General features: G+C 43.0%; 1 protein-coding gene across 1 annotated transcript in view; it reads right to left on the bottom strand.

Moving 5' to 3' along the window:
- LOC102254206 (histone-arginine methyltransferase CARM1-like) overlaps nucleotides 1-24,943 on the bottom strand; it is a 206,584-nt gene that overhangs the window by 77,695 nt on the left and 103,946 nt on the right. Inside the window, exon 5 of the mRNA XM_014546316.1 lies at nucleotides 9,326-9,436. Within this exon, the coding sequence (XP_014401802.1) occupies nucleotides 9,326-9,436 (111 nt within the window). The remainder of the gene's footprint in view (nucleotides 1-9,325; nucleotides 9,437-24,943) is intronic.

Genomic DNA, 24,943 nt, shown 5'->3' with positions numbered 1-24,943 from the left:
TGGGCATAACATTCTTGTTACGTAAGATGAAAGAGTTCTAGAGATCATCAGTACAACATAGCATCTGTAGTAAATGATGCAGTGCTGTGAACTTTAAAATATGTTAAAAGTATAGATCTCATGCTAAGTGTTCTTATCAAAAAACAAACATACCAAAAAAAACAGCATAAAAAACAAGGAACATTGTGGAGGTGACGGATATATTTAGTACCTTGGTTGTAGTGATGGTTTCATGCATGTATTCATATGTCCAAACTCTTTGAGATATATACATTAACTGTTTACAACTTTTAAATATAAACTATACTTCAATAAAGCTTGTGGGTGTTGCTCTCACTTTAGAGGGCTTGGGGCAGGTAGGCTCAATGCTGCTGTTCAAACTCCCCTCTCTCTCTCTCAGTACCTGAAGGGTTTCCATGGAGCATCCTCCAAAAACATTGTGGGAACCCCTTTTAGGGCTATTTCATCTCTGAAGCTATGGAACGCCAATGGCTCTCAGAGTGTGGTCCCCTAATCAAAAGCATCAGCATCACCCACACTTATTAGAAATGCAAATTCTCAGTCCACATCCCATAAGTACTGAGTCAGAAACTCTGTGTTACAGAAGCCCTGCAGGGGGTCCTGAGGCCTCCTTGTTTGAGAGCCACTGTGCTATTCTCTGATGCTGAAGAAGGTGTGTTCCCACCAAACTATCACCAATACTGTGGCCATTAGAGGAGAACCTAGAAGATTCAGGTCAGCAAGGGAAGTCCCTACTGGGGAAGGGACTTAAGAACAGTTAAGAATTTCTTCTGCAGATTGAATATCAGAGACTGCTCAACACACTGCCCCGCCCAGTCTGCAGAACCCCGAGCAGAGTTAAAAATAGTACAGAGCCCCTGCATCTTGTAATGCTTTGCTTAAAAAAAAAACTAATAAAGAAAAACTTAAAAGGCAATTTAAACAACATGCTCATGAAAACTGTACTATGCCTGGCCTATGCTTCCACTGTTGCCTGGTGACCTCCACTTCCATAATAACTGTTCAGTCGATTTGTACAGAGATAAAGTGAGGCCCCAGAATCACACAGATGATAACCACAGTGACAGTAATAATAATAGCTATAGAATGCTAGGCACTGTGCCAATTTTTAATGGGTTTTCTTATTTAATACTCAGAATATCTTAATGAGGAACTACTATTATCTACAATTTTGTAGGTGAAGAAAATGAGATAGAGAAAGGTCACGTAACTTCTTATGGGAGGCAAAATAATGGTCCCCCCACAGATCTCCACATCCTAATCTCTGGAGACTGTGAGTTTATTATCTTACACAGCAAATGGATTGTGTAGATGTGGTTAAAGTCAGGGCACTAGGCGGGGAGATTATCCTGGTGAGCCCAATACAGTCACAGGAATTTTTTATAAGGGGGAGGCAGAAGGGTAAGAATAAGAGAAGGAACTGCCATGATGGAAACAGAAGTCAGAGTGATGCAGTCACTAGCCAAGAAATGTGAAAAAAGGCAAGGAACAAATTCTCCCCTACAGCCTCCAGAAAGAACACAGTTTTTTGACACCTTGATTTTAAAGTCCATTGCACCAATTTCAGATTTCTGACCCCCCAACTGTAAGGTAACAAATTTGTATTAAGCCACTAAGTTGGTGTTAATTTGTTATAGCAGTGGTAGACAACTAATACACTTGTCAAGGTCACAAGGCCATTAGGCTGTGGATCAAGAATACAACTCCACAATGTCTGAACCTATATCCTCAATTCTAACTCTGGCAAGGGTGTTTAGGGCCTTCCCTACAGGAGGTAAGTGGTGAGAAGAAGAGGCATGGATATTCTCTCCCAAGTTGTTTTCCTGTCTTGTCCATCACTAATCCAGCTATACGAAGGGTTCTTCTTTCTTGGGTGGGGTTTCATGGCCTTTCACATGGACTATTTTAAAATGCTCCTCTGTTAAGTGTGTTACTAGCTGATTTTTCCAATGAAAGAAGATTTCCTTCTTATATGGCAGATATATCTGCCTGTTAAAATGTTTCATAGTAGATTTCTTGAGGGGAGAAAAGTGGGTTTTCTCCTGGCTCCTGGTTGAACTATCTACAGGGGTAGGTGCTCTAGCTTCTAGTCAAACATATGCACCTCTTGACCTCCAAAGGAACCACTACCCCGGCTTATCTGAATGTTCCAGAAGGAGGTGGCAGTGAGGACTTGTGTCTCACAAGCCACCCTCTTATGACCAAAGTTCCTCCTTATCTGTAATACGGGTATGATATGATCTGTTCCAAGCACCTCACAGAAACTTCCTTGAGATCTATGAGTTTATAGATGTGGAAATGCATCCTAAACTGTAAAACTTCAGCTATGAAAAAAAATGCATATTATTATTTCTTTAACAGTCCTTATTGCTACCATTTAACTTCATTGTCAGTTTGAAAAATAAAAGGTATTAATGAGCGGGATGAACTTTTCTTACTCGGGCATTTTTGTCTACAGTAGAGCGAGAAGGAAGTAGAAGTTACCTATTGGAGACAGTAAAGAAACTGGAGAAAAACCCCAGCTCAATGAGTCGAAATCAGAATAAATTCATATTAGAGCACTTCAAAGATTATGCTCTTTCTAGTACTCAAGATTAAAAATTAGAAGTACCTTTCTAAAAAATGGCCTTTAAAGCATTTGTGCAGAGATTGCCAACACACTGAAGCTGGGGAACTCCATGAGAGCCTAAGGGTTTTCCAGAATCTCATTGTTGGCAGTCAGAGGTGAAAAAATGAGGGGAGGAGCATTTCATTTGTCATCCTTCAGCATTTAATCCAAGTCGCACCTCTCCTCTGAAGCTTCCCAAACCAGCCCAGGCGATGGCAACCGTTCCTGGTGGTGGTACTTCCCATCTCTGCCTTTCGTAGGCACTTGGCATTCACCGTCTTGTGTCAGAATTTCACTTGTTTGAAACCCATCTGGGTTGTAAAGTACTTGAGGGAAGATATCATGTCTTATATGTGCACTGTGTCCTCACAGGGCTTAGACTTGTACAGAGATCTGAGATCAGGTGATGAACTCAATTTCTAGGACGTTTTTGCTCACACCTAAAGCTCACACAACAAATAGCCCTGTGGCCTTGCCTAAGCTTTTAGTATCATCCCATGTGTTCCATCACTTTCTTGATTTACTGTTATTATCTTTCCCTTTATTCTCCGTAGCCCAAAGTTAGGATCCTAAATCTTGAACTTGTAGAACTTGCTGTGGCATACCATACAGATCCTTCCTCCAGGATCAAGGCGCCCATGCTCCAAACTGCTAGGAATGTTGGCAGATGATGGCTATAAACTTCCCTCAGCCCAAGAGAGCCAGCTTTCCAAAGTCACATACCTTTTAAGGAACCATACATTAAAAATGTGGAATATAAAGATTCTTGCCTAAAGGTGGTTCAACTGAGAAGGGTTTTCCTAGCCTACGGACTCCCTGTGGGACTGGCTGAGCCCTTTTTTTTTACAACTCTAGTGTAGCTGAACTCCTTCCTCTGCCCAGTCCTACCCTGCTTCCCTCACTTCCCCGCAGGTCAGGTTCCTGAGAGCCCTCTGCATTAAACATCTTGCATGTGAATCTCTGCGTTAGAGTCTGTCTCCTAGGGAACCTGCCCTATGACTGATCTTACACATCAATGAGCAAAGGATAAACAATGAAAGGATAAACAATGCCCATAGCAAGAGGGACTGGGAGCGCTGCCTCTCTTAATGTCAAGCCATACCAGTCTCGCCATGGCTGCCAACACCTGGCAGTGAACACAGCCATCAGCATGGACATCTAGTGCCAGAAAAGTGAAGTTTGGCCATCTGTGCTCTCTCTGTCAGTGCCGCCCACTAGAACTTCCTGCAGTGACGGACATGTTCTCTGCCTGCACTGCCCAGGGCGATAGCCGCCAGCCATTAGTGGACACTGAGAACTTGACATATGACTAGTGTGACCAAGGGAACTGACTACTTTTAAAAATTAGTTTACTGCCTCACACCGGCTCCCTAAAAAAGATCAATAAGCATATCCTCAGGTGAGGATTAAAAGAAATTAATTTTTATATATAAGCAGTCACATGTGTCTAGTGGCTGTCATATTGGACAGGCAGCCCTAGCCTGTGAACCCAGCAGGTCCAGAAAGGCAGGACCACAATAGATCTAATTCCACCTGCTTTTATTTCTACCCAGACCCAGGGTACTTGGCCTGATTCCTTAAAACTCATCCTAATGAGTCATATATAGGGACCGTGTATGAGTACAGTCTAATGAGCCCCAAAATGATTATGCACATTGTTAAATCTAAGTGTCGGAGAGCTTTGCTGTAAGTTTATGCTGATTACAACACATAAATCTACTCATGATGGCTCACCCTCCTAGTCTTTCATTCTCCTGGCCCTCCAAGGAGTTTATCACCTAGATGGAGAGACAGAACATGCATTTGTGTGTAATTTTAAATTAAGGAATACCCCCTCCATGACTCTGTATGTGTATAAATTTGATTAATATCTGTATGATGTGGGGGCTTTCTCTTTACATTTCATATGTAGGAAAAAGAAAAAGAGCAAGAGATAGTTGCCATGTTGACATGGGCGGGCTCACAGCTTGGGAATGCATGGAAGACCTTTAGTTCTGCCCTGTTCCTCAGACAAGGATGATCTCTTATTACTGACTCAGAAATGTCAAATGGGGCCGAGGGTGAGAGCACATGGCTGCACCAGGCAAGTTCACGACCATTCTGCAAAAATGACTGGACGTGCATGCCCTCCGGACAAGGAGTCACTGGCATCACCTTGCCATCTGAGGGCTGGCCCTTACACAATCAGGCCGAGCTGCTGAATGCGACTGACATGGAATCCGACGCACTTTGAAACTATCCTTGTTTACTTAAAGCCCAGAAGCCTGACGTGAGAAGAAGAATGCCAGGGACAGGCGATGTTAGTTAAATTTGTACATTTTTCTTTCTTGTGGCAATTTATCTTTTCTGAGCAATTTAATGAAGACTCCAGAGGAAAGAATTAACTGTCTGCTGCTTCCATTACCACATAATGAAAAGGTCGGAAGGAGCACCATGCACTGTATGCTGAGCTGCTAGAAAAGCCTATTCTTAGAATGAGTCTCTTTTGTGGGCTGTTCACTCTCGCATGTTGCCACCCACCAATAGTACGGGCGAGTGTCAGTGTAAGAAGCAGAAACCGAGAGCTGGTACAGATGGTCCTGCACAAGGGTGAAGGGCCTAGCCCACAGGGATCAGCGCACGACACCCACGGCAGCAGCGAGGGGCGCGCAGGCCACAGTGTGAATCCAGAGGGACCCGGCTGTCATTAGATTCGCACTTTGAGAAGACTGTAATCATCCTTGGTCCCGAGTGCATTTTTAACTAGCTTGTCCGTAGGGCTACATTCAGTGAAGGCCTCCAGGTAAAAGGGCCTTGCCAGCAGGAATTTAAGGGACTCTTTGCAGTCTCTGCAGCATCTGGAAAGCCACCCCTGCCCCCAGGCTGCCTCAGGTACCCAGAGAAGAAAGATTGCAGCCACACACCTCCTCTACAGAAGGCAAAACCAAAGATAAAATAACACTGTGGCGCTTTGGAATTCATCAGGACATTGACTTGTAAAGCTTTACAAATCAGATCTGTCTAGAAATACCACACAAGAACAGAGACAGTTAAGTAGAGGGTCTTCCCACCTCAACACCCGTGGGGACAGTCTCTCCACTCATGCTGGGGCCTCCCCAACACATTCTGATTGGTCATACGGAAAGATTCGATGGATGAGTCACTGTACAGCTTCTTTTTCACCTTAAAATAGGTTATTTTTTGGTTACATAAAAAATAGCCTCATTCTTAGGAAATACACACTGGAATGTTTAAAAATAAACAGTTATATTTTATATAAATGACTCACAGAAAAAAGGTATGTGCATATCTCTAATCGCTAGCTACAAATATGGAAATGTATTTATACACATCTAGGTGTGTATAACTGTGTGTGTGTGTGTGTGTGTGTGTGTGTGTGTGTGTGTGGTGATAGAGGAGCAAGAGTAAATGATAAAGCAAATGGGGTAAGATGTGAACAGCAGGTGAATCTAGGCAAAGGAATTTGGGTAGCCTTTGAAATATTTTTCTTTTACAACTTATCTGTACGTTTGAAACTATTTCCAAGTTTTAAATAGTTTAACAGCTTAAAAAGTTTTAAATAGTTTAAAAGTTTTAAATGTTGTTAGTTCCCCTTTCTTCGTCTCTGTATTGACTGGCTTCTTGCTAGAGGCCCTTAGAGTTATACCGCGGCCACACTGTGGGTGAAAGTGTCCGTGAGGGTAGCCCCACTCTGCGAGAAGACAACAACCCTGCCGATGTGTTTAATCAGAATGAGAACTCTCTTGGAGAAACCAATCACACAGACAGTTGTAGCACGGCTCCTCCATGGTGTGCCTCTGATTATTGAGAGTTTTTGCTGGGGATGGAGACGGGATTAGGGCTAGGGAATGCAAGGACATATCTAGTTAATTTCTTCCTCTCTTCCCTTAAAATACTACAATCAAGAGTATTAGAAATTTAAAGTTTTAGAAATAAATATCGAATGTGTCACAAACCAAATTAAAATATATGAAAATAACAAACTATATGAGAGGAAGAAAATCCCTAAATTTTTTATACCACTCTTTTTTTTTGGGGGGGGGGGTAGGGAGGGATGTCTGATGCAAGAGATAAGATCAGTTTCTTACTAGAACAGAGCTCTCCCAATACAGAGTAGACCTCAATCATTACTGTTTTTCTTACATGCGCCAACAAACAGAATCGTGGACACAACTGAACGTAGATATGATTAAGTGAATGAGCAGCACCTGAGACAAAGTTCTACACTCAACTCCTCATCTTTAAGGATGCATTTTAAGATATTTTAAAACCTAAGCAGAGACGTTTTTAACTATGGGGTTCTCTTTATAGAAGTTTATTTTTTCCTCTTCTCTTTTCTTATTTAGAATTCCATATTTAAAGTTTACTAGGACCATAAAGAAAAAGGTGAGGTACAAACGGGGAGAGGATATTTTCTACCCATATAACTAAATAGGATTAATATTCAAATATAGAAATCATTCTTATAAATGAATTTAAATTACAAAAACGATTTTTAAAATATTGTGAAAATCTGGGACAGGTATTTCCAGAAGAGAAAGGACAAATGGCCAAAACACTTTGCAAAGATGATCAAAATCATTAATAAGTGGAAATACAAACTAAAACCACAAATACCACGTCATCAACACAGAGTGGCAAAATCCACAGCCTGACCATATCAAGTGCTGACAAAGTTGCAGAACAATGGCACTCTCATTTACTTCTGGAGGGAGTGAACATTGGCACGCCACTTTGGAAAACAATTTGGCATCACAGAGCAGAACTGAAGGCATGCATACCCTGTGATCCAACAATTGCACTGTTGTGAATATGCTGAGAAACTCTGACAAAGAGGGAGTCTATGCAAGAGTATTCATAATAACAACACGTTTATAATGGAAGCTATCTAAGGTCTGCCAACAGCACAGTAGACTAACAGCTTGAGGCATTTCATACAACATAACACTATCCCGCATTGAAGATGGGTAAAGAACAGCTGTATGCACCAACAAAATGACCCTCAAGAACACAATGTTGGACTTAAAAAAGCCAATTGCAGAAGATGACATATGTTACGATTCCATTCTTGGAAAGTTCATATAGGTTTGTTTTTAGGGACAGAAACATGTGTGGGAAAACTATAAAAACAACAAAAGAATGATAAACAAAAATTCAAAGTAGTGGTTAAATCTCTTTAGGGCAGAAAGGGGAAGTGATCAGGAAAAAACACACAGACCTTGAATGGAAATGCCAAGAGCCTGTTTCTTAAAAGAGGTGTGGGCACACATTCATTGTACTGTCATTCTTTACACTGTACACATTTAACAAATATTCTTTTGTGTGCAGCCGATATTTACTAAAAAGGACTCAATTCAAAGTAGTGGTTAAATCTCTTTAGGGCAGAAAGGGGAAGTGATCAGGAAAAAACACACAGACCTTGAATGGAAATGCCAAGAGCCTGTTTCTTAAAAGAGGTGTGGGCACACATTCATTGTACTGTCATTCTTTACACTGTACACATTTAACAAATATTCTTTTGTGTGCAGCCAATATTTACTAAAAAGGACTCTCAAGAATTGTTGAAGAAGCAAATGGCCAAACAATTTTTATCCAAGACTTGCTGAAAGAAGAACAAAGAGTGCAATGACCCTCCAGCCATGAGGCCCTGGCAGTCTTTTCTACCAAGCAAGCCTACCGGGCTTCTTGTCTCAGTCCCGCTCGACTCCCTCAACCCCAAACCAAATATCACTCAGAGCTACCAGTGGTGCAGGGTTGGAGGGAATGTTCATGGTGCTCCTTCAGAAGCAGCAGCCAAGCTTTCCTCTCTCTCCGTCATGCTGTCTATCCCTCATTAAAATTCAGGCTTCTTTCACGTGTGAATGTCAAGACCACTGTCCTGTTCACACGAGTGCACGCACACACCCAAACTCTGCAGCTTGCCTGGGTTGTTATCATACACAGATATTACCCAACTCCTGACTTTGACTTATTTTCTGTTTGTACACAATTCATAATGATAACAGAGCACCATATTTAAAACAAAGCATCTCCCTGTCCTCCAATTAGAACATAAAACCTGAAATAGCTCCTTGAAACGCAGACACCTGTTTGAGATCAACCATGTAGCAGCAGCCCCTTAAACCAAAAGTAAAATTTAAAGTGAGTGGTGCAGCTGTTGTCAGTACAGCACTTACAAATAAAATAAACCTAGCTCCAGGGAGATCTGGCTCCTCACCTTGGTAGGTCATTAAACATAAAAAAACATTCACCACTCTGGCTGGTATGCTCAGTGGTTAGAGCATCAGACTGTGCACCAAACGGTCTCAAATTCGATTCCCGGTCAAGGGCACGCACCTCAGTTGCAGATTAGATCCCCAGCCCCGGTTGGGGGTTGTTCAGGAGGCAACCAATCAATGTGTCTCACATCAATGTCTATCTGTCTCTCTCTCTCTCCTCTCTCTCTCTTTCCTTTCTCCATCAAGTGGATGAGAAGAACGTTGTGTTATATTTTAAATACCATGACATTTTAAAAACAATTGTTTTCATATCAATCACTACAGTGAAGTTGGGCTCTTTCACCAGTAACATCTCAATAGGAAAAAAAATCAAACTGGTATAAAAAATTCTTCTAAATTACTTACTGGAAGAGTCCATCACTGAGTCCCCTGAAGCTTACGAGAGTTAGTGAGTAGCAGCTGTAAAAATACCACTTACCTCAGCATATTGTGCTACTGAGCTGGCCTCAACTGCATAGACTCTCCTGGCTCCAGCCTGTACAGCAAAAAACGACAGGATTCCTGTTCCACAACCAACATCTAGAACGACCTGGAAGGAAAGGAGAAGACAGAAATGGGGTGAAAACACAAACAGGTGCTTGGCTGTTGGCGCCACCCCAACCTTGAGCACTGGAACCAGACTCAAGTGCTGGCTTTGATATTTACTATACGTAGTCTTACTGGGGCCAAGTTATGAGTCTCTGTGAGACTCCTTTTTCTCTTTTGTTAAACAGTGATTATTAATACCCACTTCTTAAGGTTTGCCGTAGGGATTAAATAATATGAAGTGTGTGCAAAGCACTTGGCACACAACTGGTGTTTTCATATTGTTGCTATTATTATTATAGTTTTTGTAGCCTGGGTTACTTTTAGGATGTTTAGGGCCAAGAAATGTAGAGTGTTGTGAATGAGCTTGCTTACCAAGTCAGTCAGCATGAACAAAGCAAACACTGTCTCCAACAATTATTTGAATTATATATATCATTATATATTACATTTTATATCCTATATAATAAAACCCTAATATGCAAATCGACTGAACAGCAGAATGACTTAGTCGCTATGACACACACTGACCACCAGGGGGTAAATGCTCAACGCAGGAGCTGTCCCCTGGTGATCAGTGCACTCCCACAGGGGAAGCACCACTCAGCCAGAAGCTGGGCTCACAGCTGGTGAGTGCAGCGGTGGTGGCAGGAGCCTCTCCTGCCTCTGTGGCAGCACTAAGGACCACTCGCAGGATGTCTGACTGCCAACTTAGGCCCGCGGACCCCAAGGGGTTCTGGACTGCGAGAAGGCGCAGGCCGGGCTGAGGGACCCCACCCCAGTGCACGAATGTCATGAACTGGGGCTCTAGTATATATACATATACAATATGTAAAATTTTCAGAAATAACTGAACATAAAATCTTTAGAAATCCCAAAGTGAGTTGTTGTTGTTGTTTTACCAGTTCCCTCCACAAAATTGGGAGGTTTATACGGAGAGTATTAAGGCAGTGGATAGATGGAATTAAGAGAAACTTTTCTTTTATTCTCTGTGCTCAGTTCTGGGACTGAAGTCAAGAAAACTATCACTCACTGGTACAAAAAGTCCGACACTTAGACCTACATGCTGACAGGCAAGGGTGCAGGGTACACATTGGGCCCTTCTCCCCAAATACTGCTGAAACTGGAGCCTTGTCTGATCATTAAATTTCAGGTTATTGTCTTTCTGTCTCGCCAGTGACTTTTCTTCTCAGCATCTTTTAGAACTAGCTCCGAGCAAGCCATTTAGTTTGACTAAATCCTTACAACAAACACATGAGTAGACAGCATTATTATGCCTACTTTATAGACAACAAACCTGAAAGTCAGAGACACTGAAGACCAGCCCAAGTTCATGTTGCAGGAAGTACAGGAGTTAAGAGTTGAATCTGGACACTTCTGCCTTCCAAACTCATGTTCCATAAAATCACACATCGCTTACTTCAATTCATCTTTACAAATATGACATTTTAACACAGCAATACCAGTAGGCAATGTTTGACAAGGAGACAAAATTCTACTTTTTGTAGGAAAACTTCGCTAAGTTTTTGTTTTGTTTTTACTTCCATGGCTGGAAAATTTTTCCAAAACATAGGGAATATCAAGAGGTTGTACGTATGTGTGTTAACTGCGACCTCACGCTGTGCTGACACAGATCCTGTGCCGTTATTTGAAGAGAACATGCTGCTAGCAATGGGCTCACAGTGCTCGCTTCTATTAATTCTAGAGCTGTGGCTGGATTCCATATGGTTTCCTAGGGTTTGGTAATTAGGAGCATTATCAATTTAAAATGTCACCCAGGCTCCGGAATTTGCTGTCAGGCTGTCTATACTTTTAGAAATACCAATATTCACTTCTCCTCATCCTCCCAAGGAAATGCATCATCTTTGATGATCCCTGGTCCATTGCAAGAACACCTATGACTGCTATTTAGGGAGTGGAGGCTGTAAGTTGGAGAGTACAATCCATGACCACCAAACAAGATGCACCCCCTCTCAGTTTTCTACCTGGGGAACTCAAGACCCAGCTCAGATACCACATCTCAGGGGAGCTTTACCTCACATCCCCAGTAAGTCTAGGTTGGGCTCTCTGGCACCTGGAAATAGCAGTTACTATAGGATATTGCAAATATTTCCTTACATGTTTATCTTCCCTACTTGGCCTCTGAGCTCTCAAAAAACAAGAATCACCTCATTTGTCTCTTAACACCTAGCACACTGGTGTTAATGGTTTTAATTTATTATTAAAACCATTAATAAATATTTGTTGACTAAATGGCTGAGTGGGATGACTCAATATGGCAGTCGCCTAATTCCAACCTCACCATGAAATATCTCTGGAAAAGGCTTATGACTTTTGCCAGTCATTTGGACTTTGGGAGTGTTCTTGTATCGCAAAATTTGCACTCAAAGAGGATGAGCTCAGAATGCCCTTGCCTTATATCCTGAACTGTTTCACCCAACCTCATCTTCTGCTCCCTGGCCTAGTTCTTATTTCTTGGCCTCCAAGTCACCTCACAGACATGACACTTTCTACCCTGTCTCTCTTCATGATCTCTGCCCTTTCTCATTGATTCTGATCCAAGCATGTCCCTTGGGTCCCTCCTCTGACTACCTGAGGCAGCCTTCTGCCCTGACACAGGCCTTCTTGGACGGCTCTGTGCTCCTTTCTGCCACAGGGCCCTCGTATATGGTGTTCCCTTTGCCTGGGATGCTCCTCACTACACTCTGTGGTATCTGTCTATGGTAACTTTTATTTTGTCTACTCAATGTTCACTCTTTTGATGTATTTTTAAAAAATCTTTATTGTTGAAACTATTACAATGCTCATTTTGCTAGATCTTTACAATTTGCTTCTCCAGATCTAGTCTCCACTCTTCTCCATCTTGCTCTTTGTCAAGAGGCTGACCTATATGGACTACAGCAATGGGACTCCTTTGGACTCTAGTTGGGATCAGTCAAGAGAAAAGACAACAAGAGGCCAGTAGGAGTGAGAACAGTGAGGTCAGATGATTTACTCTCCTGGCGTCTTCCTTCCTGGAAGAAACAACAGATTGGTAGTGCCCCCCAAAAAGCCACAGCTCTTGTTGGGATTCCATCTCTTACAGGTATCACCATCTCTCAGGTTTCCAGTAACGACCTCTTCCTTTTGCCCCCTTAGGCCTAGTGGTGGTAACAGATCCCTACTCTTGCTAGTGCCGGTGCTTCACCATCCCATGTTGGCTCCCTTACCTCCGCCCACATCTTTGTAAAGAGTCCCATTATTTAACTCTTCTAAACCACCCTGTCATGCATGCCATCTCTCTCCTGCAGGCACCCTGGCTGGTATACAACTCATCCTTCAGATCCCCAGACAACTCCCATCAGGAAAGACTTCTCTCATCTTTGCTCCTCTTCCAGGCTAAGTAATGTCCTCCTGTTGGTGCTTTCTTATCACCACCTCCTCATACCCTTCCTTCATAACACTCATCACAGTTATAATGTTCCTTTCAACTACTGATATTTGATTAATATGTGCTCCCTCCCCTGGATTCTGAGCTTTATTAAGGCAGAGACCACCATCTGTTTCTCACTCACGATTGAATCTCTGATATAACATGGGGTCTGTTGAAAAAATTGAATAAATAATACTGTGTCCAAGTACCACAAATAGGGAACAGAGTCGTGATCTAGAAAATATAGTGCAAATCTGTTACTGCCTCGAGAAAGCACCTTCTACCAGCATAGCACATCCACTCCAATCTAGGGATCTTAAGCATCCTTTAAAGGATAACTTGCTTTTGACATTGCCATTTACCATGATATTATAATACAGTTAGTTCTTGTGCACAATGTTCCTCTAGAGAGAGAATTCATCTGCAGCTGCCCCTGGCTACACAGGCAGTAACTGTAGACATGATTAATTTGGGGCTTATATGTGGGAACACCAGAAAGTGGTGTGAAATCCCTGCCAGGACTAATAGGAAAAAGTCAACAGTTGGTCCATGGAACAGTGGCCAAAAGTTCTATGAATTTATTTGTAATTAAAGTAACTTTAAAAATATTTAAATATTAGGATCATCATTTTGCTTGTACAGACTATTTTAATTACATGCTCTTGTGGTTTCCTGAGCAAAGAAACCCTGCAGAATGTTTGGATAGGGCTAAAAAAAAAGCTCCAAGTGGGTTCAAAGCTATTTCACTGGATTAACTAGCTCAAAATTAGCAAGAAATATCCAAGTTCTTATGAAAATGTGAAACGAAACTACCCTTGAATAATAGAGTAAAAATAAGTAAATATGTACCATTTGTTTTATACTTACTATGTGCTATGCCTATTTAGTACTTTGCAGGCTTGTTTACTTGTAATGACAACTCTATCATGTGGATACAATCATTTCCTACATATGGTAGATAAAGAGACTGAGAATAAGATGGAGTTCAAGTTATGTACTTAATAAATTCCAGAAATGAGATAAAAAAACCAACTGTATCTAATGCAAACCTTATGCTCTAGCCACTCCCCTCATCTTCAATTCTAAGTTGTTCTTTGTACTGTTGAGGCTATAGTAATATTGGTCACATTAACTTTCTTTTCACCCCAACAGTTTTATAATTATCTTCCAATATTGAGGTCTTGATTATCCCACAATAAATTCCTCAAGTTATGCCAGTTATTATTTATTCATTTTCCTTAATTTTCTTGAGCATATCAATGGCTGCTCTGAATTGCAATATCCCAACTACCATTTTTGTGTGCCTTGCACTCCTAAATTCTATGGCCCGCCTACCTGGGCACTTTTACTGCCATCACTGCTTCTGCCAGCCATTATTTAATTACACCTGTAGACACTTCCACTTAACCACACATGTAACTGATGCTTTTGTACAGTATCATGTAATTTTTAAAATATATATATTTTTATTGATTTCAGAGATGAAGAGGGAGAGAGAGAGAGAGAGAGAGAGAGAGAGAGAAAGAGAGAGAGAGAGAGATACATCAATGATGAGAGAGAATCATTGACCGGCTACCTCTTGCTCACCCCACACTGGGGATTGAGCCCGCAACCCAGTCATGTGCCCTGACTTGGAATTGAACCATGACCACCTGGTTCATGGGTCGATGCTCAATCACCCAGCCACACCAGCCTGGCCAGTGTCATGTACTTTCATCACCATTGTTACCTGACAGGGGCTGCCTATCTCCATAGACTGTATCCACCTCATTCAGTAACCAAACTACTTGACTGAACAACTTCTAGGCAGTAACAGAATGAGCACAGAGTGCACAGCCTTTTGCCGCCCATCACATCTCTTATTCTGGATTTTGTCAGGGAAGGAAAATTCCACATCATCTCCAGGGCTGCAGAAGAGATCCCTTTACGGCTTTTGCAGCTTAGATTTGAATCCTGTTCAGATAATTAGCACTTTAATTAGGGCTGAAAATTTCTGCAGTGACAGCTCCATATAAGACAAAACTCTACATCTGTGGTGCAGTGAAATTTGATTTCAACCAAAAGGCTGCCTGTATTTCAATAATGCAGAACCCATGCTTCTGAGTAACTCTGTCTGGTCTTCTGGTCTTGTTATGGGGTAGGGCCACAACATTAGTAACAAAGAAACAGAATTTCTGGAGGATGAGGCCCAGAAATCAGGATTTTAAAAAGATTCCCAGGTGATTCTAATGTGCAGCCAAGCTTGAGAACCACTGCTCTAGTATTATAGAAAATATAAAGTATGTTGATCACTCTTAGTTCATCTCATTTCAATTAACCCCCTTCATATGCTACCAATAGACTCAGACTAGCTTACTCAGCTCAAACCCTTAGGCTCTCAATCATTCACCAGACATCTACTAAGTATCTCCTGTTACCCACTGTGCCAAGCACTGCTAGGTGCTGGGAATACAAAGATGAATGCAGCATGACTGCCTGGGAAGGAGAAAGACATATACAAAAAGGTAGTACAGCTCTGGCTGGTGTTTCTCAATGGTTAGAGCATCAGCTCATGCACTGAAGGGTCTCAGGTTCAATTCCCAGTCAAAGGCATATACCTGGCTTGCAGGTGGGGATCCCAGCCCTAGTGGGAGCGCGTGCTGGAGGTTGGGGGGAAGGGGATAACCAATCGATGTGTCTCTTTCACATGGATGTTTTTTTTCTCTCTCCCCCTCTCTCCCTCCCTTCCACTGTCTCTAAAAATCAATGGGAAAAATATCCTCGAGTGAGGATTAAAGAAAAAAAAAGGAAGAAAGTAGTACAATAATGTGCGACAGTGGCAATGTTAGAAATATATAAAGGGCACAAAGTATGAAGGAGGGATAGTCTAGTCTACCAATAGTTTTGGAAAGATTTGAGGTGGCCTGGGTAATGAACATAGAAAAATGAGTCAATGCGGTACCATTTGAATGATGAGAAGGGCAGCAGCTCCAGGAAGACGGATCCATATGAAAAAAGGCACCTAAGATGGATAGAGCCAGTCACTGTGATAAGACAGTAAATTTCCTCAGGAGCACGATGTGTGTCTGAGAGGTGGAAGTGGGAGTATAGCTGAGACATGAACAAGGCAAGAGCAAAAGCCGGAGAAACTGGCAGGTGCTTAATCATACACGGTCTTGTATGCAAGACTAAGAACTTAGACTTGATCCTTAAGCAAAGAGAGATCATGAAAACGTTTTTCACAGTAGAATGACCGCACAGTTGCATTTCAACAGCATCATTCTGGGGACCTGGGTTGGAGGGCACAAGATCAGAGGCAGCAGAGCAGACAGAATGGTTCCTAACCAACACTGGTCCCTTCCTCCTTCCGGTCAGAACCTCAGTTTTATTGAGCATTTCCCCTCGTCCATGTGGTTCTCCATCCCTAGTCCCAGGGAGGGGCTCTGATTGGTCTAGGGCAGTGGTTCTCAACCTTCCTAATGCCTCAACCCTTTAATATAGTTCCTCATGTTGTGGTGACCCCCAACCATAAAATTATTTTCGTTGCTACTTCATAACTGTAATTTTGCCACTGTTATGAATGGTAATGTAAATATCTGATATGCAGGATGTATTTTCATTGTTACAAATTGAACATAATTAAAGCATAGTGACTAATCACAAAAACAGTATGTAATTATATATGTGTTTTCTGATGGTCTTAGGTGACCCCTGTGAAAGGGTCGTTCGGCCCCCAAAGGGGTCTCGACCCACAGGTTGAGAACCGCTGGCCTAGGGCAATCATAGACGGTTTGGTTCTTCTTGCTAGTGATGGCTTCAGGCTCGGGTGTGTGAAACAATGTTGTTAATGAGACCGAGGGGAAGCCTGCCGGTGGCCCCTGGCGGACTTCCTCCCTCTGATACAGGTAGCAGAGCAGATGCCTCTTCTCTCCTGAGTGTGGTGGAATTTGGATGTGGTGCTCAGAGTAATTGGACTAAACACCTCCTGCTCGCACTACCTCCGACTGTGCCAGCCAATTTGAGTGGGAATTTTCTCCTACTTAAGCCAAAGATAACTGGTACAAGTAGAGCAACTAATTGGAAAACGTTTGCAATATTCCAGGAAAGATTTAAAAAAAATTGAGAACTAAAATTAGCATGGTACAAAGGGGAATGGAAGAGTTGCAAAATTCCTGAGTTAGTAGACACTAAAGAATTTAGAGAACGAAAAGGAAAAAAAAAAGTCTACTAGATTGATCCCCTCCAGGTTCCTGGTTTGGGTGATGTATATAATATAAAAGTCCACTTTCACCTTCAGGGAATACATTCTAAGAGGCCCAGTGGATACCTTGAATAATACTCAACCTTATATGTTTTTTTTCTATGCATACATACCTATGATAAAATTAAATTTATATTTTAGGCCAAGTAACAGATTAAGAATAAGAACTAATAAATAGAACAATTATAACAATATACTGTGATAAAATACGGGAATTAATTTGGGGCCATTATTGAGTAACATAAGGATCACTTGCACACAAACACTGTGATACCGTCGCAGTCAGTCTGATAACCATGACGCTACAAGTGACTGACAGGTGGGAACACATGCCACCTAGATATGCTGGACAAAGGAATGATCCAAATCCCTTTGACACAGGGACACAGCAGGATGGTGTGAGATTTTATCATGCTATTCAGAACAGAGCACGATTTAAAATGCATGAATTGTCTATTTCTGGAAATTTCCATGTAATGTTTTTGAACCATGGTGACTGTGGGTAACAACCGCAGAAAGCGAAACCACGGACGAGGGGAAACTACTGTCGCATATTCAGTTTTGTGCTGTGCCAGAACGGAACACGTGCCTTGCTCTCAGCCTGAGTGGCTCTAGGATTGGCTTGTGCTGATCTTTAAAAGTGGAGCTGAGTTTCGCTGCTACCACCACTGCCGCTACAGCCACTACTGCCCAAGGATCTGCTGCAGGGACTTCTAGTCCTCGTGGCACAGCCAAGCAGTGCTCACCTTGCTCATGCCACATGCCTCCCATCCCTCGCCTCCCGCCACAGGGTTTCTTGGTGCTGTGAGGCAGGAGACAGGCACCACAGCACCCACTTGGCACTCATGCACATGCACGCTTGTGGGGCAAGGGAGTACCCTCTGGGAACATTAACTTTAAAAAATATACATATCTTTTTATTGATTTCAGAGAGGAAAAGAGAAAGGGAGAGAGAGAAACATCAATGATGAGAGAGAATCACTGATCAACTGCCTCCTCCATGCCCCACGCTGGGGATTGAGCCCGCAACCCTGGCATGTGCTCTGATGGGGAATCGAACTGTGACCACCTGGTTCATAGGTTGACACTCAACCACTGAGCCACGCCAGCGGGGTGGGGACATTAACTTTTGACAAATGGGAGATGGCAGCCAAGGGGTAAATCATTCTTTTTTTTCTTCCCATGGACAAACTATTGGAAGATGGAGTGGTTTCACATGGCCTCTTTGTAGATATCCTGTGACCTGGGACAATCAGTTCCTCATAAATGTGGCCAGCTCAGGGACAGACTTGCTTACACTTACTCCCCCTCCTTCCCTGCCTGAGTCCCCTTTCCCTAACTCCTGCTTTCCCAAGGTTGCCCTCCCTAATTAAGTCCTATCATATAAGCTTGGGCCTCCTGATCTATGGTTCAGGGAACCTAGAAATGGTGCTAGTTACATGAAATCCATGTTTATTGATAGCTTTCTGTGATTCTGTCTTTTCTGGGTTTCTGGAACTTATAAATTCTAAACCTAAGCCACCACTCTGAAGTTGAGTGATGGTGTCAATAGCACAGACTTAGGAAAATACATGAAAAGAGGCTTTAGGTACAAGCTGTGAGTTCACTGGAGCCCACTTCCTGGTTCGTTGCCAGAAAGACTAGGTTTTAGTACAGAACTTTGAACTGCTTATTCTTTGATTGTTTTGTCCAATTTAACTGTTCTTACTGACTTTATCCTCTTTTTTCTACTTACCTTCTTATCCTGGAAAGCAGATATTAAAGCAAAAGCATTACTTTAGAAGTTACTGTTGCATAGAGCCTTCTATGTAAGCCTTTGCAAAGTCGGTAGTTGCTCTCAATTGGCCCTTCACGATGTTGTCTTAGAGGCAATGGGAAAGGTTTAGAAATTCAACCCCAGGAACGTTCTAAAACGCCTTGCAGTCAGTGGGTAGGCAATCCACCAGGCAGAAGTTACGAGTAAGTCAACCAATAACCATATCAGTGCAATATTAATCCTTCAAACCCCCTCTTGTTTTCCTAGTTTCCTCCCATGCACAGATGATGCGCTGAGAATATCACCTTAGCAATCTGTCCCTTCTTTAATGATTTTGCAAAAGTGCCATCTGTTATGATAGTTATTAGTGCCATTAACCAAATACTTCTCGTTCTCCTTATGGGCTCCTAGTAGAATTGCACTCCTTAGCCCTTTTGAAATTAGCAGTGGTCACATGTCTTGCTTCAGCCTGAGTCATGTGGTCATTAGTGACATGGGTCATTTTCAGGAGGAGGATTTGAGAACCAGGGGTGTGATTTGCCTCTCTCCTTCTCTCTGTGACAGGAACTAGTATGTGTCACAAGGAGGCTGTTCCTTCAGCCTGGGTCTGGGAGCGAGAATGAGAGAGCACAACCTTTTGCTAACCCATAACGGACATGGACATGAGTGTGTTGGTTAAATCACTGAGGTCTGAGAGTTGACTGTTGCAGCAGCATAACCTAGTTTATCATAACAAGCCTAAGTCAGCCATAGCCTTGCAGTGCCAATGATTTCTGACTCGGATTCCCTAGCTATGCCCACAGCATTCTGATGCCGGGCTGAGACTGTGCACATGGTAGCTCACTGAGTTCTTCCAGCCACCATGTGTTGTATTCTAATCCCAATTTAAAAATAATCTCAGAAAGATTAAGGTCACAAGTCATCATCTGTTGCATTACAGCCCCAGCTCCCTCTTTCCCAAATGCCCTAAAAGTAGCCTGTGACCACTGTTTATTCCGTCTTCTTGGCTGTCCTTAAAAGCTGCACTTGGCTTTCACACCGGATGAAAGCACTTTCCTCGGCTGACTCTGGCGTCTTCTTCTAGTCCCCTTGCAGGAGTAGATTCTATTTAAGTTCAGGAGAGCCCTGGCACAGACACGCCATCTCCTTCCCATTCACAATCGGGAAATCCATGCAGAGTCCTTCTAAGGGCTGAGAAGCCAAAGAGAGCAGCTAAGACTGAAGTCTATTTTCTACCTCTCTCTCTCTCTCTCTTCAATCTCTATTACAGGGAATTAATCCCAGGGTGGGGGTAGGGGGGGGGGGAGGGGGAGGGGGAGTTCTTATGATATAGAACCTCACATGAACCTTGGCTTCTGTACTGGGTTTGATCGTGTCCCCTATGTCACAGGACATCTACAAAGAGGCCATATGAAATCACCCCATCTTCCAAGTGCTCTTCTCATTTTAATTACATTGAGATCCCTCAGCCAGCCCAGGGAACACATAATTAACCTTCTAAGAGGGTAGATCTTATGTTAAGTCCTTATAACGGCAGAAGGAAACTTTTGGAAGTGATGGATATGTTAATAGCATGGATTGTGGTAATGATTCCTCGAATGTATGCTTATCTCCAAACTCATCAAGTTGTATACATTAAATATGTACCGCTTTTTGAATGTGATCCATACCTCATTAAAGAGGTTTACAAAATGTAAGGGAGCAAGAGCTATTTCATGATGTGCAGACGGACTACTGGCAGGCCTGTGCTGCAGCCTTTATTCCCACTGATGGTTAAGGTCAGGCCCCATTCGTGCACCAGGTTAACCAAAGGTGTGTGGTGCTTTCAAGTGGGAGGAGAACTGCACAGCAGGATTAGAGATGAACTCAAGAGCCTCAGACCAGACTGCTGGTAAGCCCAAGGAAAGCTCAGGGCAGAAGAGCCTTAAGCCTCTGCACATCTGAATGCCAGCCGGCTATCCGAACAGGTTGCTTAGCATGTTTGTTGTTGTTTATGTTTTCTTTGAAGCCTTCAAATCCCTGAACCCCTTCTGCCTGAGCCAACCTCACATCTGAATGCACTAAGCAGCTGTTGCGACTGGGGATTCTCTCCTCTGAAAACGCTGATTAAAAAATAAAAAAGCTCTCAGCTCCTGCTTATTTTCACAAGTTTCCAGCAACTGGTGCCCTGACAAATGAAGTGTCAAAACATTTCCAAATTAAAACCCCACTGCTCGCACAGCCCCACACCCTCAGCAGGATGGACTTCCCCTGCTTGCACCCAGCACACACTTGAAGAAACTAAAAATAGCCAGATGGCAATTAACAGAAACTCGGAGGAGAAGAATGGGGTGGGTTCCAGCGGGGTCAGTTTCCTGAATGGGTTCCAAACGGAGTTCTCAGCCAGCAGCGCTCTGGCCAAGAAAGGATTTTCATTAAAACTGCATGGCGGAGGCAGAATGAAAAATCAGAATTTGAAAGATTTAAAGTTACAGCAGAGGTGGAAACTACGACACCATGCCCAAACCATCAATAATAATAATACTCGCTACCATGTACTGAGTTCATACGTGAGCCATGTACTGAGCATTTCATCTGCAGTGCTATCTTGACCTTGCAAGGACCCTACCAAATACCTATTAGCTCTTATGATAAGGACAGGGAAGCCCAGAGATGGGAGATAACTTGCGCAAGATCGCCAGCAAACGGGATAAAGGTCTATGGCAGGTGCATGGTAAGTGGCCAGGCTGGAGTTTCAACTCAGCATTCCAGCTCCAGCCTGACGAACATAACCGCTGTGCGATGCTGCCTCATGCACACACGAGGATGCTTAAGAAACCAGTGTTTTCACCCCACCCTTAAACTCAGAGAAACAAAAGTCTCCCTTGAAAAAGTCCGCTAACTTTCCCACAGGCTGTACCTGTCAGAGGTTATGTGTGTGGCTCGAAAGTTAGACTAATGGGGTTCAAATCCTGGCCTTTTCATTTACTAGCTGTATTAAATCGGGTGCACTGTCAACATTTCCAGACCTCAGTTCTCTCATCTCTAAAGTGGTAAAAATATTAATAATAAGATTGTAATGAAGATCAAAGGAAACTGCTGTAGACTGAATGTTTGGGCCCTCCTAAATTCGAACCCCCAAGGTGATGGTATTTGAAAATGTGGCCTTTGGGACGTGACTGGGTCACAAGGGTGGAGCCCTCATGATGGGATTAGTGCACTTTATAAAAAGAGACAGGAGAGAGCTTACTTCCTCTCTCCCTTCAGCCATGTGAACATACAGTGAGAAGGCTGCTGTCTACAAGCCAGGAAATAAACCCTCACCAGACACCAGCTCTATAGACACATTGATCTTGGACTATGAGAAATAAATGTTTGTTGTTTAAGCCACCCAGTCCATGGTATTTTTGTTATATCAGCCTGAGTTGACTGAGACAGAAACAATGTGTGGAAAGGTCTGAGCATGGTGCTTGCATATACTGAGTTCCTCAATAAATAATAGCCATTGGTATTAATCATGTCCTTGTAGGTAATCCATTTCAGTGGGAAAGAATACAAGGGCTTAATGAAAAGGTAGCATCCTCCATGGACACACAGGTTATTAAAAATGGTCTTCAGTATGATAAAGCAGACAAAAAGGATTTTAAAGGATCTGGATTTGTGGTAGATTTGGAGTTAGGGTGACCAGTTATCCTAGTGAGCCTGGGACTGAGAGGGCTCCTGGGACACTAAAACCAGGACAATTTGCTCTTCCAGTTTTCATAGGGGAGGGGAAATTGACCCCCAGGAGTGGGCAGAACTAGAAGTAAAAATGGTCACCTCCTCTTCCTTCTTTCCTCATAATAGAAGTGACCCATCTGACTGGGACATAGGACTGAGCATGCCTAGCCCCGATGCTTGGAAGGGGCCAACCTGCCAACTCCCTACTCAAGCATGCGCTCAAGTCCCCCATGTGGAGGCTTGCTGGGCAGGCTCTGGACTCGTCTGGGGAGACCAGTTGTTTAGTGGGTAGAAAAGTTGTTTGGAGGAAAAACAAAGTAGGAATCTCCGTTTGGACATACATCCAAGTCCTGTACTCCAAACAGCATTTCTAACAATAACACTGGTATTATGATTTCTACCTGACATCTGTGTCTACCTTTAAATCAGTTCAGAACTCAGAGGGGGAAAGGGATATAATTAATTATCAACCATGCGATTAATTATCACCTTTATAAGCCCCAACAGATGGATGCTTATTTTATTTCACTGGCAGATAAACCCGTTTCAGGCTGGCAGGGAAAAGGGTATTTTGTAGAATCAAATGAAGTTACAGCTGGAAGTGACCTTAGAGAAGAACTGTTCCACTTTCTTCATTTTTATAGATGAAAAGATACACAAATAGAGTGGTCAAGTGACATAATCCATATGAAATTCTGAGAGTCATCTAATGCAAGGTATTAGTATGATTAGTAGTTTGGGGAGTGGTCTTTAGAAGCTGTAACCAAAATTAAAATCAGATTTTAGATAATATAGAAAATACATTATGGATAATAGAAGACAGATTATAGATTCGAATTGAACAAATTTAAAGGGAGATGATTTCTCTAAATAAAAGTATTACCCCCTCAAAATCATCTTCAAGCCATGGATCAACAGTTGAGAGTTGCATTTTTATTTTTAATTTGGCAAGAAACCTACCTTAGGTCAAAATGACTGCTTACCCATAATCTTGAATACCAGATAAGGTGTCAGAAGAAACAAGGTTTTCTCCTCTACCCTCAGCCTACCCACCTACCATAATCAGGTCCTCCTCATTAGGAAAGCTAGCTTCATAACTGTTAACTAGGCATGTGCCACTGGCAAAGCAAGGGTCCTGGCACCTTGAGACATACGGCAAGACATATGGGACGCCTTAGCCAAGCATGGCCATTTCTGGTCTTACCTCTGTCTCTTACCATCACCCTCAACCTACCTAAGTACCCAGATTTGGCATTGAGAAACTGTCCCATCATGGGCAAGCTGGAGAAAGCCACTTCCCCAAGTCTCTCCCACTGACTACAGCTGTAAAACCTGGACAGAACGCATGGAGCATTACTTGAGGCCTGAAAAGAAAACAGGAGCAGTAGATTGGGAAAGAAGACCAGAATTTGAAATACCACCAAACCATATCCCCTGACCCTCAACTCATGGCCTGAACTCAACACACCAAAAATGAGCACCGGTGTGCAGACAAGAGAGCTCCCGGAGATGCCTTCTAGTTCTGGCTCCAACACTCGAAAGGGGAGTCCTAATGCTCAGAGACAGTGTGGAGACCCTCTGTTTTTCCTTCCTCTTTTCTTTTCCTCCTCCCTCCTTTTTTCCCTTCCCTCCCTTCTTCTATGCTCTAGCCTTCAGCAATCTTGCCGTTGTCAGTCACATAAGCCTTCAGGAGCCAAAACTATGAGAGAGGGGAACCTTCCTCTGTATGCAATGGTGCCTCCATTCCCAAAGGCTGGAACCAACCTCCATTGGTTTTCTTTCTCTCTTTGGCCAATATGTATGTAGGCAAAGTCATAGACCTGTATAGCAGAGGGAGCTTTTTGGCCCAGAGACTGAAAAGTGTTCCCAGGAGACCAAAAAGTAGCAGGGAGATCATGAAGAGGAAGGAACTTGGCAAAGCAACCCCATAAAGGTGTTTGTTGGTTGTTGTTTTTTTAAAAATATCCTCACCCGAGGATATGTTTATTGATTTTAGAGAGAGAGGACGGGAGAGAGAGAAACATCAATCAGTTGCTTCCCATACACAACTGACCGGAGATGGAACCCACAACCTAGGTATGTGCTCTGATTAGGAATTGAATCCACCACTTTTTGGTGCATGGGACAACACTCCAATTAACTGAACCACCGGTGGGGTTTTGTTGTTGTTGTTGTTTTATATATAAACTAGAGGCCCAGTGCACAAAAATTTGTGCACTCGGGGGGCGGGGGAGGGGGGGTCCCCCAGCCCGGCCTGTGCTCTCTCGCAGTCTGGGACCCCTTGGGAGATAACGACCTGCTGGCTTAGGCCTGCTCCCGGGTGGCAGAGGGCAGGCCCAATCCCTAGGTGCAGCCCCTGGTCAGGCTCAGAGCAGGGCCGATTGGGGAGTTGGGGCGCCGCCCC

This window comes from Myotis brandtii, unplaced genomic scaffold, assembly GCF_000412655.1.
Source record: "Myotis brandtii unplaced genomic scaffold, ASM41265v1 scaffold44, whole genome shotgun sequence".
Classification (NCBI taxonomy): domain Eukaryota; kingdom Metazoa; phylum Chordata; class Mammalia; order Chiroptera; family Vespertilionidae; genus Myotis; species Myotis brandtii.
The sequence above is the reverse complement of the archived record's forward strand: the minus strand, read 5'-3'. Positions and strand labels throughout refer to the sequence as shown.